This window comes from Siphateles boraxobius, unplaced genomic scaffold (assembly GCF_051911475.1).
Source record: "Siphateles boraxobius isolate OS27281-9 unplaced genomic scaffold, OSU_SipBor_1 20, whole genome shotgun sequence".
NCBI lineage: Eukaryota > Metazoa > Chordata > Actinopteri > Cypriniformes > Leuciscidae > Siphateles > Siphateles boraxobius.
Window position 1 is genome coordinate 12,780,567 of NW_027508811.1, and position 15,645 is coordinate 12,796,211.

Genomic DNA, 15,645 nt, shown 5'->3' on the forward strand with positions numbered 1-15,645 from the left:
ACATCTCAAAATGGCCAAATATAGTCAGATTAGTTATTAAAACTCTTTTTCGCAATAAGCTACATGTACAGAAAAAAACCCTGTTTAAAACTTTATTTTCTATCATTAAAAAGTGCACTGCCACAAAGTCTGTTCATCAGAAATAGTGAAAATTATATAATTAATATTTTTCATTTAGTGGTAAAAGCCAATTTACATTCATTTTGAGCTTACACACGGCAGAAATAAATGAAAAAATAAAACGGCTTTTTACATGTTTTATGCAGGCTTTAATTAAGGACCGACTTGAATGTAGCCTTTTTTCTCACAGATTTGTGAAACTGTTTATCAGGTCAACTAAAAGACAGGCCTTAAAAGAAGCATTTCAGAACCAGACACAGAATTGAGGTTTGCAATTATTCGTCTTCTCCTCACATCTCTTGTGCCTCTATAGATGTTATTTCTCTGAAGATATGCTCAGTTGCTTGTGGAATGCAATTTTGTTCTTTTCTTCGTCGGCCTGTCCTCCAATCACTCAGCTTGTCCACCCCTCACTCTATGGCACATTCAATTGCCTTGATGTTTTTTCTTCTTTTTCCTCTTCTTTTTGAATGGTGAGTGTCTTGTAATTGACAGAGGACCCCATCTCATGTAAGCATTCACTGCTTGTCATTCTACAACATGTTTTTTATATTAGTGCCACAATGGGGCCATTTGATCCTAGGTTATGGTATGTGATTGTCAGTAATGCGACTACTTGGTGGCTGCCTTTGTTTGAACCAAAGTGGTGGCCTGACCTCAGCCCATTCAGTGCGGTGACCAAGTTACGCAGGCCTCTGTATCCTTTTACTTTTCCCTATCTCCTTTACTGAGCTGAGTTTAGTTCAATACACTGTCACAGATATTACCTCTTTAACAGCCACATCCTCTCTCAGTTGCTATAGAAGTCATGGTTTACACACTTCATTCTTAACTTTTAGCCTTCACCAACAGTTAATCTCTTTGGCAACAATAGGAGTTTGTTACAAACAGAGTTGGGGAAAGTAACTTTTAAAAGTAATGCAGTACAAGCGTTACTCCCTACAAAAGTAACTAAGTAATGCATTACTTAGTTACTTTTTATGGAAAGTAATTTATGTTACTTTTGCATTTCTTTTCCTCATCTAAGCTGGGCTTGCTTATTTGTTTTTTTAATAACAAAAAAGTTTGATTTTTGGCAAATGTAAAGGCCCTTTCAAAGGAGAAGTAAAATGAATAAGCCTAAAATTAATGTCTGTACAGTAAAGGGCGCAGCTCATACAAACCTTTTCAACAAAGAAAGTTCAACACTCTTACTTCAGCAATAAAATAAAATAAACACAAATGTGATGTAAATCTAAAGTAATTTTTGCTTATTAATATGGTTGATTTGGATCATTGAAGGTCAGCAGCAAATACATTTGTTAATAAAGTGGGATTAAATACATAAAGTATATTTGGTTAATTTAAGGGGTAGATCACCCAAAACTGAAAGTTCTGTCATTAATTACTCACCCTCATGTCATTCCAAACCCGTAAGACGTTCATTCATCTTAGGAACACAAATTAAGATATTTTTGATGAAATCCGAGAGTTTTCCCGTAGACTGCAACGTAATTGCCACTTTCAAGTCCCAGAAAGGTAGTAAAGACATTGTTAAAATAGCCCATGCGACTACAGTGGTTCAACCTTAATTTTATGATTGCAAAAAACAAAAATAAGGACTTTATACAACAATTTCTTCTCGTCTGAGTCAGTTTCTTACACTGTTTATGTTGTAAACAGTGCAGCGCTTCCTGGTTCTACGTCAGAACACCGGCTCAGTATTGGCCTTCTCCTGCGTCAGCATCACATGCATGTGTCGTGGTGCTCACGTGAACAGCGTCAGAGACTGACACGGAAGAGAAGAAATTGTTGAAAAAAGTCATTATTTTTGTTTTTGTTTGTTTTTTGCGCACAAAACATATTCTCGTCGCTTCATAAAATTAAGGTTGAACCACTGTAGTCACATGGCCTATTTTAAAAATGTCTTTACTACCATTCTGGGCTTTGAAAGTTGGAATTACGTTGCTGTTTATGGCTGGTTCAGAAACCTCTCGGATTTCATCAAAAATATCTTAATTTGTGTTCCGAAGATGAAGGTCTTACAGGTTTGGAATGACATGAGGGTGAGTAATTAATGACAGAAATTCAATTTTTGGGTGAACTAACCCTTTAATATATTTAATTATTGCAGATTTGCATAATATTCTTAGTTTGCATTTTACTGTTTTTATTCATTTTAAGAAATATTGAATGTTTCTTGTGCAACAAGTACAATTACAAGCATCTACAACAACTATCATGTTTTCACAGCGTACACAATACCTCTGCACTTACTCACGATTTCTCTCGACATGGGGACAAGAGAGGTGTCAGTTAATACATGGGAAAACAAAGTAACTTGCGTTACTTATTTAAAAAAGTAACTCAGATATTTTGTTGAAAATTTAAAAGCAATGCATTACTTTACTAGTTACTTCAAAAAGTAATCTGATTATGTACGTAACTCGCATTACTTGTAATGCGTTACCCCCAACACTTACAATGTTTCACAAGACACTGGTGACCAATATTGTTTGTGTATTGTTAAGCTGTTTAAAACATAAATAAGTAAATGGAAATGAAGGAAATACCATTTTTATTGCTGTTAAAGGAATCCAATGGACCTGATAGTTTGTCATTGTAAAGTTATTGCTTTTGGTATTGTGGTCTGCACTACCATTCAAAAGCCTGTAAGATTTTTTTATGCTTACCAAGGCTGCATTTATTTGATCAAAAATACAGTAAAAATATTAATATTGTGAAATATTATTTAAAATAACTGTTTCTCTTTGAATAGTCTTTTAAAATGTAATTTATTCCTGTTATTTCAAAGCCGGATTTCAGCATCCATTACTCCAGTCTTCAGTGTTACATGATTCTTCAGAGATCAATCTAATTTGCAGATTTGATGCTCAAGAAACATTTCTTATTAATACTAACAGTTGTGCTGCTTAATATTATTGTGGAAACTGTGATCTATTATGAATAAAAAAGAACAAAAGAACAGCATTTATTTGAAATAGAAGATTCATTTCTTTCAAATCCTTTTAAACAATAGTTCATATTATGCCGGCTTAAAGGGATTCACTTATAAATTAAAATGTATTCCATTCCAACACTCATCTATAAGAAGCTACAGAACAGAACAAGATTTAAGTCATATTCACGGAAAAGCTCTGCTTGGCACATTCATAGATCACGAGAGAGATAGCAATTTGAATCGGATCTTTTCAATGAATCAGCGATCCTGAGTGATTCATTCACAACCTGGACTGATCCGGTTGTTTAGTTCAACTCACTGCCTAAACGATTCAGTCACAGCGTTTCTTAAGTCAACAGATCACTGGAGGAGAAGAGTATCAGTTAATAATGACTTCCATTTCTGTCCATGACTTCAGGAGACTTGGAATATGGTGTACTAGTCCGGTGGACTCCTGTAATGATTTTCTCTCTCTCTCTCTCTCTCTCTCTCTCTCTCTCTCTCTCTCTCTCTCTCTCTCTCTCTCTCTCTCTCTCTCTCTCTCTCTCTCTCTCTCAGATATTTAAAAACAATCATAAATCATAAACAATCATTTGGGTGAACAGTTCCTGTAGATGAAACATGCGTTCCTCAATTAATTAACCCCTGAATCGGATAAATGTGTCCCAGATACTGGAAATTCTAATTTATGGTTAAAAATCATTTATGGTTGGCTTTCCAGCTGAATTGTCATGACTGAAAGGAGATGAAGAAAGAGGGGGAATCTTTCCGTTTGATCTTTTAAGAGGGGTGCAGGGTGCTCTGTGTGGCTGGCAAACACATTTAGCCTGTAATTGTTCAGATCATTCAGACAATCAGCCTTAGAAATGCATGGGCAAACAAAAGATTACAGCTCCAATTGGAAAAGTCAACAATTCTTCCATATGTCAAGTATACAAACAGTCAAACTGGCGTGTCCCATCTTCTCTTTGAACAGTGTTTGCATGTCAATTATAACTTTGCGATTGGCTGTTGGCTTATGCGCTTGAATACTATTGCTATTTTGTATCTCATGCATATTTTCTTCAGTAAAACCATACTGATCCAGTATCTTTCCTGTGGATCAGGTTGTAAATTATTCAGCAGATTTAGACTTTTAATGGCTTAGTCATTGTGAACACTATATTGGTGCTAGAAAGAGCACTCAAGGTGGACTTATCTCCATCATTTCAACCCATGTTTCCTCCATTGAGCTCCAATTTGCAGGAAGGGTTTTATGACCAGGGTTAGCCAGAATGTGAAGTAAAGGCAGCTTAGAGGTCTGGGTCATCCCATTCTCTCACCCCTGCCATTCTGCCAGTTCAGCAGGGGGGCTTGTACAAGTCTAAATTGCTCCCTAAGCAAATTAAGAAGGTAGCCCTGTTTGTTTATCAGGGGTTAAGGATGACGGTTGCAGCTCAATAAAATGGATGAAAGCAGTTTTGCGTCCCCTCTTTCTCAGTGGAATTGCTCTTCATTTGCATGGCATCACAAGCTGCACAGAAGGTGCGATTTTTCCCACAACCTGCTGGATCCCCATGGTTTCTTACAACTTTATGGTCATGGAGACAAATTTCAGGGGAAACTGAGGACTGATAATGCAGAATAACCATGGCAAATCATCAAGGTCTGTTAATCAATTGCAGACGTCATCAATGTGAACACACAGGGAGTCAATTGGTGGTTCCGGTGGTTCTTTTATTTGATCACCAACTCAAACCCTTTTAAGTGCTTTATTAGGAGTATTTTGGGGTACATCAAACATGTGCATTAACTTTATTTTTCCATTCAACATAAACGTTTGGAAATCTAATGGAAAGAGTGTATCTTAGATCCAGATACTGGTCACTATTTAAAAAAAAAATCATAATTTTTAATGACAATTTTCCTCTTACTATTTCAATTAAAATGGTCCTATGGTGTGATAAATGAATTAAAAATATATAGAAATATTACAAAAAAATTGTTTTAGATTAAGCATCACAACTCACAACATGTAAAATTTCATGTTAACCATCCTGTAACATTTGCAAATGTGTATATATTTAGGATGGTTGCTTGCTTGTGTGATTTGTTGATGTTTTCCAAATCCCATTTCAAAAATCATAAATTAAAATCACACTTGGACCACAAATATATATAAAAAAGTTACTTTAAATGTGTTTAAATGAAGATTTGCATTATAATCTTCAGCCTGTCATCTTAGTTCGTCAGTTTTAGATTTAAAAAGTGAATGCTTTGTCTCATAAGTAATTTATTTAGAAATGTCAAGAAGCTTTTTTCCTTAATTGATTACCATTAATTGAATTGGATTACATTGTTGCTGAATGGAACTAAACCAGCATACTAGAAAATACTAAACATTCTGTGGCTCTGGCCTTTCTAGGAGTTTGACCTCTGCACCCCGGCTGAGCTACTAGCATAACATGAGGCAGAACACATGGCATATTGCACCATAAAAACAATGCCAGCCTTCACTAATGTACCTGCATTACACATTTTTCAGTGATGCATGAGATGTGTCAAGCCAAAACTAATTAGAGGACCGTTTTTGGCTGAATCGTTTAGAATTTTATGATGCAATTAATTTGATTAAAAAGGGATTGGGAAATGTCTGGGTTTTTTTTTTTCTCCGATCATAATTTACATAGCATTATAACTGCAGGAATGTACATCTCAGGCAGAGAGGAGTCATTAATAATCTTCCTCATCACTGACAAGAACGTGATGGTGATCTCACACCACAAATCCCGGTTCTCATTTTCTCACTATATGCTGCCCTCTGATCTTGGCTTTCGGCTCCTTGGAACCCCGTCTGCAAACACAGAGCACCCCTGCTCGGACAAAACAGATACCCCTCCAATCAGATTAAGCTACAGGGAGTTAAAGGTCTGAGATTAAACAAAAACACCTGAGCAAGGGTGAAGAGACGGGGCCTGGAAGCCGTAGTGTGTCCGGTTCAACCAGAGGAGAGACCAAACAGTGTAGCCCCCTGGAGAGACAGTCCTACTGAGCTGTTGACCTGAGCTGTGCCATTCCAAACATTCTGGGGGGAGAGACCCAGTATCTCCATCTCACTCTGTACCGGTCTCTAACCAGAAGGGTTATGCAAACAATGGTGGTATTTATTATGATGCAATTGCATAATGACAAGTTGTTTCATACAAAGACTGCACTGGCCTAATTTTCTATGGATGAGGCCATTGAAACGTCTAGAACGCTTCTAGAAAAGACCCTTTGGCCTTTTCAAATTGATGCCTTTTACTCACATATTTCATGTGTTGTTAAAAGGAATAGTTTCCCTAAAATAAGAAAATTCTATATCATATTATCCTCTTGTTGTCCATGCTCTGACTATTTCTTCTGTGGGAAATTTATTGAAAAGGTTAATATACATGTATATATATTATCAGAGTCCAGTGGGATTTTTGGACTCAATTGATTTTCATTGTATGATCAAAAACAGTTCAAAGTATCTTCATTTGTGTTTCACAGAAAAAAAGAAGGTTGGGAACGACATAAGGATTTTCCGAAATTTTCAAACAAATTTTAAAAAGTGCATTAAGCAAAAATGCAAGAGACGTCAGTATCCTAAGGTAAATTTATTACAGGTTTTTAAATAAATATTTCCATCATTAAAATTATTTTACACATCCTCAAATAAAAATATATTTATATTTGTATAAAAAAACAGACAAACAAAATGCAACAAATAACAAAAGCTTTTCCTACAGTTCATACAATGCATTTACACACCTTGGAATTTACAGTTTAAACCACGGTCGGAAACCTGCGATAATCAAAATGTAGCTGCCACATTTAAATATGCATTTAAAGCTCTGTTTGCTTTAACTGTGTTTATCTCCAGAGAGTTCCAGAATCAAGAACCAGAGAGGTTACTGAGAGATGAGCTGGGTATCTTATCGCTGGGTGGTCGAGAGGTGCCCCGGCTGCCTGTGTAACCGAATACAGCCTTGTGTTGTCAGTGCATTCTCTCAGGCCCTTCAAGTCCCCTTGAGCAGCAATACGAAGAGTTATAAATTACTCTAAAACCATCGAAATCAAATGAAACCAAGAGCGGAAGGACGGATGAAGTCCACCCACTACTAAAATGTCAGAACTCACTTTGTCCCGTGCTTCGCTTTTCTATACTCTTACACAGGTCAGTACTAAAAGTCAGGGGTACAAAAATAGAACTTTTTTTTTCTTGAGATGTTTTTTTTTTCCTTATTTTTTGTTACTTCTGAAAATTCATAAAAAACTAAATGTTAGGTATATTGTTGCTCAGTACAAAAAATGGTTTAGGAGTCCACAAGAGGAGTCTGTTCATTGTTTGAGAAAGTCTCTCGCTCTCTGTCCTCTTCTTTTCTCCGGCTTCACTCTTCAACGCTCTCCTGAGTAGCGGGTGCGTTTAGTCCGTCTGTTAAAAGGGTAGTTGATGAAATCAAAGGGTCTGTGCTCTGCGATTTGGTGTCCCCTGGGCAGCCTCTTCATGAAGTGGACTTCCCGCTGGTGTTGCCTGGTTTTGGAGCCCTTGCGGGGTCTGCCTTTGCGTGTGAAGGCCATGTACCAGCCTTCGTACTTCACATTCTGTAGAGCTGTATAGTTGTTCTCCAGGACTATCTCTGTGAAAATGCAGTCTTTCCCTAGACCGTTTCTCTGTGAGGACAAGAAAAAGACAAAATTTTAGCTCCTGATTGATGGGAAATATGAAGCTTATCGAAAAGTATTTTGGAAAACGTCTGCTCCAGTTTACATAGGGGTTCCCCAAACGCACACACAGCATATGCTTAAGTCATTACGAATCCAAGATCAAGAGAGAGAAATGACAGCAAAAACCAATGACTTTTCCCTTTCAGTAAACACCGGTGCGGATTCTTCCTCTGAGAAAAATAGTTCTTCTATTGTTCATTATAAAGGCATAAAAGAAGTCTAGAACATTACAGTAATATTTTACTTTCTCCAGGGCAAAATATATGAACTACACTCTAAAAAAGATATAAAAGGCTCATATTGGTATCTATGATTCCGTAACGAATCTTTCACATCCATGGAACCTTTCCATTGCATAAATGGTTCTTTAGATGTTCTAAAACTCCCTTTTAGAATGTTTATTTTCAAGACTGTATAATATATGGTATAGATGGCTATTTTGCCTGTAATATAGGCATCGCATCATTTTACGTTCATAACAACAGGACCTTTAAACATTATCTGGCCAGTAAATGTAAATGGGGTAAGGAGCCAAACCAGGAGTCCAAACCTTTCCCCAGCCTCTTAACAAAATGCCCTGTTAAAAAATTTAGAATCCAAAACCGAAAAAAGACTTGCATATCAACCAATAAAAAACAACAACAGAAAAAAACCCCTCTCTCATGCAGGCTGTCGTTGGGCGGACAATATGTCAGATAGCATAAGATCAGGGGTGCCAAGCAGATGGTCCACCTGGCAGGGTGCTGGGAGGTGGGGGCCGAACCTCCATCCCACTTTATTACCATTCACAGCAAGGAGAAGGCACAAATCCACATTGGAACAAGAGGAGCCAGCTAAAAAAAGGAAGAAATATCCCATTCTTCACACTCGATTTTACCTATTGCAACCAGGAAACGTCTGGTGCCCAATAACAGATACAAATATAAAACTTTTGTTTGATTGATTATTTGAACGATCTCCTTGATGATAATACTAACAGGGATGTCCACAAGCAATTGAATGCTATAAACTAGTACATGACTATATGAGAGGCGTTTCTGAATTTCTAATTTATCTGGTCTTTCTCTGCCTAGGTATGATTTCGTCTCATTTTCATTCACCAAAAATCCAAACAGAAAAATGACTGAAACATATGCTGTGTGTGTATATAATACAATATGTAAACTGACCATAATTGATCAGTACCAAAATTATTATATTATGAATTTTTCTCATACCTTGCCAATCAGTTTCCCCCTCCTGTTCATACAGATGTAGAAGCCTGTTTCAGCTCCTTTAATTCGAACTCGACTCCCAAATGTGTCCGTCTCCACTATGAGCTTGGCTGTAAAAAAAAAGAAAAGAAAAGAAATGAATATTTTTTATTAGATGATGTGACAGTCTAAATAGGAAAATGTAATGAGTAAACACACATGCACATAGAGATACACATACGGGCATAAATATGTGAAATCCAGAGGGACTACTCTTTAGGATTGATGTAAGCTTAAATTCTAGCAGAATGATAAAAACATGTGCACTTCAATTCTTCTGGAAGGAACCAAAGACTTCCTGGCAGGACTTTCAACTTTTTACCTTTTATGTAAGTACATAAACAATATGTGATCTGTAATCACATGTCATCCACGTACAAACAAATAAACAATAAAGAAATGTGAAATATTTGAGTTAAATGCGCCATTTTGAAAAGGTACAAGAAAATATAAAGGTTTTTTGATTATGAAAAGTATGAAAGTTATAAGAAAATCAGAGTAGCATTTGCTAGGACATTGACTTTCCATGATATATATTCTCCATGCCAAGAATTAGCACTTGCAGCCATTCTCAGATTCAGCCCCCCGTACTCTGAGTGATCGTAAAGAGTTACGGTTCAAATGGAGGGGGTCAGATAACCTGCTGGTGAAGAGCCTAACCACAAGCCCAGAGCCGGAGCCAGGCACTGGCCCGAACTAACAGCCCTGCTGTCTCTACAACATGCTCAGGTGACATGGATGTCACCAAAACCATGCAGGGCTAGAGCCAGCCTTCCAAAAATACCACAACAGAGCTGGTAATTATTGGGTTTCTATGTGGCGAAACCACATAAGAAAGGCCTACAAATAAAACACATTTGATTTAACTGAACTGACAATTTAAATATGTAACAAATAAATTATTTTAATTCCATTAATATTTTTTTGTGAGGACATTTTCAAACCATTACATTAATTTTCTTATTAAACTCATAGAAGACGTAATCACTGATGTATTATTTTATAAAACAAAAGACACATGTTTATCATAAAATTTGATTCTAGAAATCTTTAAAACAGTTATTACAGGGTATTTAGGCTCTATGAAATCTGTCAACAGGACCGAATGACCGTAGAAAGAAACCGCGAGGGTCAGAATTCGGCTAGACATATTTTCATCCTGAGCTGGTCGGGAGAGGAGGGGAACGTTCTTCAGGAAATGTTCAGAAGGTTGAAATAAGATGAGTTCTAATGGCTCTTCCAGACCCATGCGTCTCTCTAGAGACTCACCTTCAACAATCTACAATCCATTTAACATTTTTTGCGCTCCACTGCTTTTTTAACTTCACCAACTGACCAGATGCCCAACAATTCAAGTACAGTGTATTATAATGATTCACAAAATAAAGAAGCACAAATAAAAGTTCCAGTTAGAACCAAAAAGGACATTTACAGCCTGGTTTCACAAAGACCTTTTTATCCTCTAGTTCTTCAGAAAACATCTATGTATTGGGGCTTTGTACACATTGAAACATAAGAACCTACAATGCAATGTGTGTGTGTGTGTGTGTGTGTGCTAAAAATATATATATATATATATATAATTATCTCCAAGGATCCATACAGTGAACTCAACACCCTATATAGCTACTGCAGTAAAATGGAATCAGGACCACTGAAGTAAAGTATTTTTCATGAATAAGCAGAATATTTCCATGAAAAACGTATTTAAAATCATTCCTCAAAACTCCAAAAATTGATTCATGATTGTTGTGTATGAGATAAATAAGGAGAATGTTCTTACCATGAGCGTCACCATCTTCGGCCATGGCGTTGATTTTCTTGTTGGCCAGAACTTGCACGTGCTTTCCACTGGTCCGACTGTAAAGCTGGTAGGTCCGGATTAGTCTACGGCTGACCCGGTCCGTCACCTTACTTTGCTCACTCACATGCTGTGTAAAATTAGGCGGGGACTGAATGGTTACCTGTCAGAAATTAAATACCATATAATCAATACCTGCACAAATTGCTTCATCATTCGTTCATACGGGCCTATAAATTATACCCCCCTCCATATAGGCTAATCATTTAAGATAATGCAATCGAAATGAGAAAATGTAGGCTACTATCCGTAACTTAATCACTTTCAAGACTTTTCTTTTTAAAATTTAGAATAAAAGTAGGTGCGCTGAGTGTTATATGTGCGCTAAATGTATGATTAGCCTACATAAATTTTAAGTCCAATTGCCCTGAACGCATGAATTGATATTTTTATGTTATTATGCCCCTACGACATGTTTCATCACTGACTCGAGGCTGGCATACTTCGCGAGCTCATGCCCACGCGCATGTGCCAGTATGTTCGTGTTACCTGCCAGGTTACAGCGCCCACTGTGATACCCATCTGATAAGAACATCCTCTCCCTTCGCACTTTTAGTGCCTTTTAATTTAACGGCTATAGGTGCATGTCTTTGCAAAACAACGGCAAATATAGCCTAAATAAATATATAAATCTTAATTTAGGAGCGCGTGCTGACGCATTCTGTAGCTAGCTATTACAGTGTCTCAAAATAGAATCGATATATAAGAGTAATGATGCTTTACAATTTTTCTAAAAAAATAAAATAAAATAAAAAACAAGCTTAAAGCATCTAATAAAATGATTTTAAATAAGCATATGTGAAGATGTTGCACATACCTGAGCATAGTAGCAAAACGCAAAGAGGTGAAGGAATCTGCAAGAGAGCAAATCTTACATTAGTCTTTGGAAAGCAAAGCTGTTAATGCGTGAAAACAAGTAATAAAGGTAATATAGGCTACTTACAGATAACTCAATCGTGATGGAATGAGTCTCATGTTGCTGGACGGGAAGGGCCTCGGGAAAAAAATGTGCGTAATTTGCAGAGATTTATTTATTTATTTATCAGGTTTTCCAGTTAAAATGTGTAAAGTCCTGCGCTAGTATCCAACCTGTGACTCGCAACATATGATGAACAGATCAACTGGCAAATTACGAGATCTGCTGCTCAGAAGCAGAAAAAAAGGTCCAGATTTTTTTTTTCAGACTGAGACCACTGACAAGTAAAAGCCCTAATTGGATTTCCTTCATAAGAACGAGAATAACAAATAAGTGCACTTAACGCAAAAACTCACAGCATGTAAACGATTTACTTTTCAAGTTTAGCGAAAGAGATTCTGATGCATCTAATCATAGGCTACAGACTCAAGAAGTCCCGTGTTGTCTGTCCATGAAGGTGAGGAGCGCAGCAGAAATAGATCCTTTGACGTTTGATCCAGTCTGACTCCTGCGTGAATGTCAGTCAGAGGAGGCAGGACAGTGCATCTGATGAGCTTTCTTCAAGAAGCAGTGCTGCTGGTCTCTCTTATCCCCTCCTCTTCTACCATTGCCAGTCAGTCTCCAATGTCAACCCCGCTTGCGCTGACACCCCTGGTTAAAATGGTAGGGTTGGTCCTGGAGGAACATGCCCCCTTTTCAATAGAACAAAAGCAGGGGGGGTCTCACCCAAACCCCCACCCGAACCATTTTTAAATATGCCTTCACCTGAGTTCATAAGCTCTCGGAGGAGTTTAGAGGACATTCATATATTTGGTGAGTAATCAAATGTAAGGTTATTTTTAGTTAATCAGTATAGGACTTTATGCAGGATGTAAAAATAGACCTAATTAAAAAATAAAAATAGAAATTATCATTCAAATCTTCAATAACCAAGCATCAAGAATAGGCTAAATCAAATTAGTTAATTCTGATTTCAAAACTGAAACCGAGGCTATTGTGCAATGCTGCAGACAGCAGAACTGGTTTGCTCTTGACTTGTGTATTGCAAAAAGAAAGTGTGAGACATATTAAAAGGATTACAGACGATTAGCGTTTTTTTTCCCCAAAAGAAAAATCCTTAAAACATCAGAAGGATAACACAGGTGTGAAGTATCCCATTTCTTGTCATGCACTGACAATGCTCTTTAAACTCACATAAAAGTCTGTATAAGGATCTGTCATTTAATGGTACGCCCCTGATATGTTATTTCATGTTATACTTGATTGCTACTAAATCACGCACAGTACTAAGTTAACTTAATTTAAGTGAATTCAATGTTAACTATTTATTCTTAATATGGTTTAAAAAAATGTCTGTCAATTTGAGAAGTGCGAACAATGTAGGCCTACAGAAAGGGCATTTAGTCAAGCAAAGAAAAAGATTAAGTCGATCAATCTATTTCTAATCTGGACTAATTAAATGTCAAAATACGTCAACCCCACCCTCCATTATGTTACTTTTCAAAAACCTACATCAGAGTAAATTCTGATGGCCACCATCACTCAAAAGAGGTCGCCCCTAATTCCCGGGTTTTTAAATGGTTAAATACCTTATAGCCCACGCCGGTCAAATGAAATGTTGAAGATGAAAGGATGAATAGCCTAACTACAAGTGAAACTTATCAATAATTAATTAAATGCTAGCAACAAATGGCATGATATTAAAGTGCTCGTATTTTTGTGTGTGTGTGTGCGCTGCACCACAAACACACTCTCTTAATGTGAATACTAAACTGACTTTTGCAAAACTCTCCACTAAGCACCAATTTGAGGAAAATGAGCTGTGAAATATCCAGTGCAACAGTACTTTGTACCACAGGAGGGCGCCACTCAGAACTTTTGCAGGTGTAAGATAGGCTACACTTTAAATATATATTTTATAAATTGGTTAAGGTCGACCAGGGAGTAACAATTGTGAACTAACATTCACACATGCTGTTTGTTACGTTTAAGGGTTGTTAGGCTACTTTTGATGTATTCCTATATTTGTTTCCAATTTTATTTGACTCTTTAATTTGTAGCAGACAAATATGGGATTATATGAAATTTTGAGTTACAGATGTTACAACAACCTGCTCTCCGATATACAAATAATTTTGAGACTCCACAAAGGATTATATTAATCTTACACACTTCGAAAATACACAGACAAAATATTATAAAGTAATACAGACAAAATAATATAAAGATGCATTTTATTGATAAGCTCTATAATGTCACTTTTAATGCCTAAAATGTGTCTTGTCAGTAAGAATAAAGCATTATATCATATGTGTATGTCCATTATGCCCGTCAACAATTCTCTGTGGTTGTGTTTTCATGTTAATTTGTGGAAATGAGATGAGCAATTGATCTGTGCAGTAAGACTCATATATCTGCTTTTAATGGAGACACTTCCTCATGCTTTCTTCTGGTGTCTTGGGACATGACATGTTTTCTTTCTTTCTTTTTTTTGTATACATTAGGCTTGGTGTTTAAGTGGACCGATATTAATGGAGCATTGAAAAGTCAACCATCTCATTCCATGGCTGAGTACTTCAGCATGGCCTTGAGGCAGAGCTGGGCTCCTGGTTAACTTCGTGTCTAACTGTCTGTTGCTCATTGCCTAATCAACTGCAAGATGACTTATCTGAGGATGAGCTGGTGTCAACCTGCTGCACACATTTGTTCAAAACACCTTAATACAAGCACAGAGCTAAAGGAAAAAACATGCACTTTTGCAGAAGGATTTATAATAAATATCTCATAATATCCCTCTTAAGTGTAGCATGGATTTCATTTGAGACTTTTCAATGCAGTAATCACTATTAAAGCAGCAGAGGATGATGCTAATTCATTCTAAATTGAATTTGAAATGTCCCTAATGGAAGGCCTCTGCCAACAATTTAGTCGATAGCTATCTTCTTGTATTAAATATTCACTGGAAAAAATTACACTTTTGATTAGTTTCATATAACCAAACCTTTCTAAAAAACGATTTGGCTCTTAAAAATGTATCTCTTTTGATGGGTTGGATCTGTAAAGAAAGAGAGAGAAAAGAAAGAGAGAGAGAGAGAGATATGTGGAGGATGGAATGGAACTCCTGGAAAGCACATAGCTCTCCCGAAGTGTTGACAACCATGTCTGATGTGGGCAAGGTGCCAGAGTGGAATTACTGGAATAACTGAAATTTTTTTAGACTTGTACAACTGCCGTTGTACAATTTTTTTTCTGTCATTGTTACTTGTACATTTCCAAAGTATTTTTTTTAAATGAGAAAAATATGTAAAAAGAAATATAGATACAGCTTAAAGGGATAGTCCACTAAAAAAAGTAAAAAAAACCCCATAATTTACTCACCCTCATGTTGTTCCAAACTTGAATGACTTTCTTCCTTCTGTTGAATATAAAAAGATATTTTTGTCAAAAAAAATTTTTTTTGTTTTTTTTGTCCATACAATGGAAGTCAATGGACACCAAAACTGTACTATTGTGAGTACTTGATTGCGGAATTTGAACCATCTCTTTAAGGTTGTGCTAAAAAATGTTTCTTACATTGCAAAATTAAAATAATAATAAAAAACGATATTTATGGATTTGTAATAAAGTTCTTTTGATTTTTTTGTCTTTTACATGCTTTTTTAAAATACATTTTAGGTGGGTTTTTTGCATTGTACACAAATGCCCTTTTTTTGCAAGAAAACCCAGATCAAGTTATGTTTTCCATAACGTATTTGTGATATTCAGTGGCAAGAATCCCCAGTGGCTTTTCGGGAGAAGAAAATAAGAGAGAGAGAAAATGAGA

At 36.5% G+C, this 15,645-nt stretch overlaps 1 protein-coding gene across 1 annotated transcript; it reads right to left on the reverse strand.

Annotated features, from left to right (window-relative positions):
• Window positions 1-6,668: 6,668 nt before the first annotated feature.
• Window positions 6,669-12,479, reverse strand: fgf8a (fibroblast growth factor 8a). The gene is made up of 5 exons (XM_077236834.1): window positions 11,850-12,479; window positions 11,724-11,760; window positions 10,829-11,009; window positions 9,010-9,116; window positions 6,669-7,738 (listed from the first exon to the last, which is right to left on the reverse strand). Exons 1-5 carry the CDS (start codon window positions 11,879-11,881, stop codon window positions 7,463-7,465), a joined length of 633 nt encoding a protein of 210 aa, XP_077092949.1. The 5' UTR covers window positions 11,882-12,479; the 3' UTR covers window positions 6,669-7,462.
• Window positions 12,480-15,645: the final 3,166 nt, after the last annotated feature.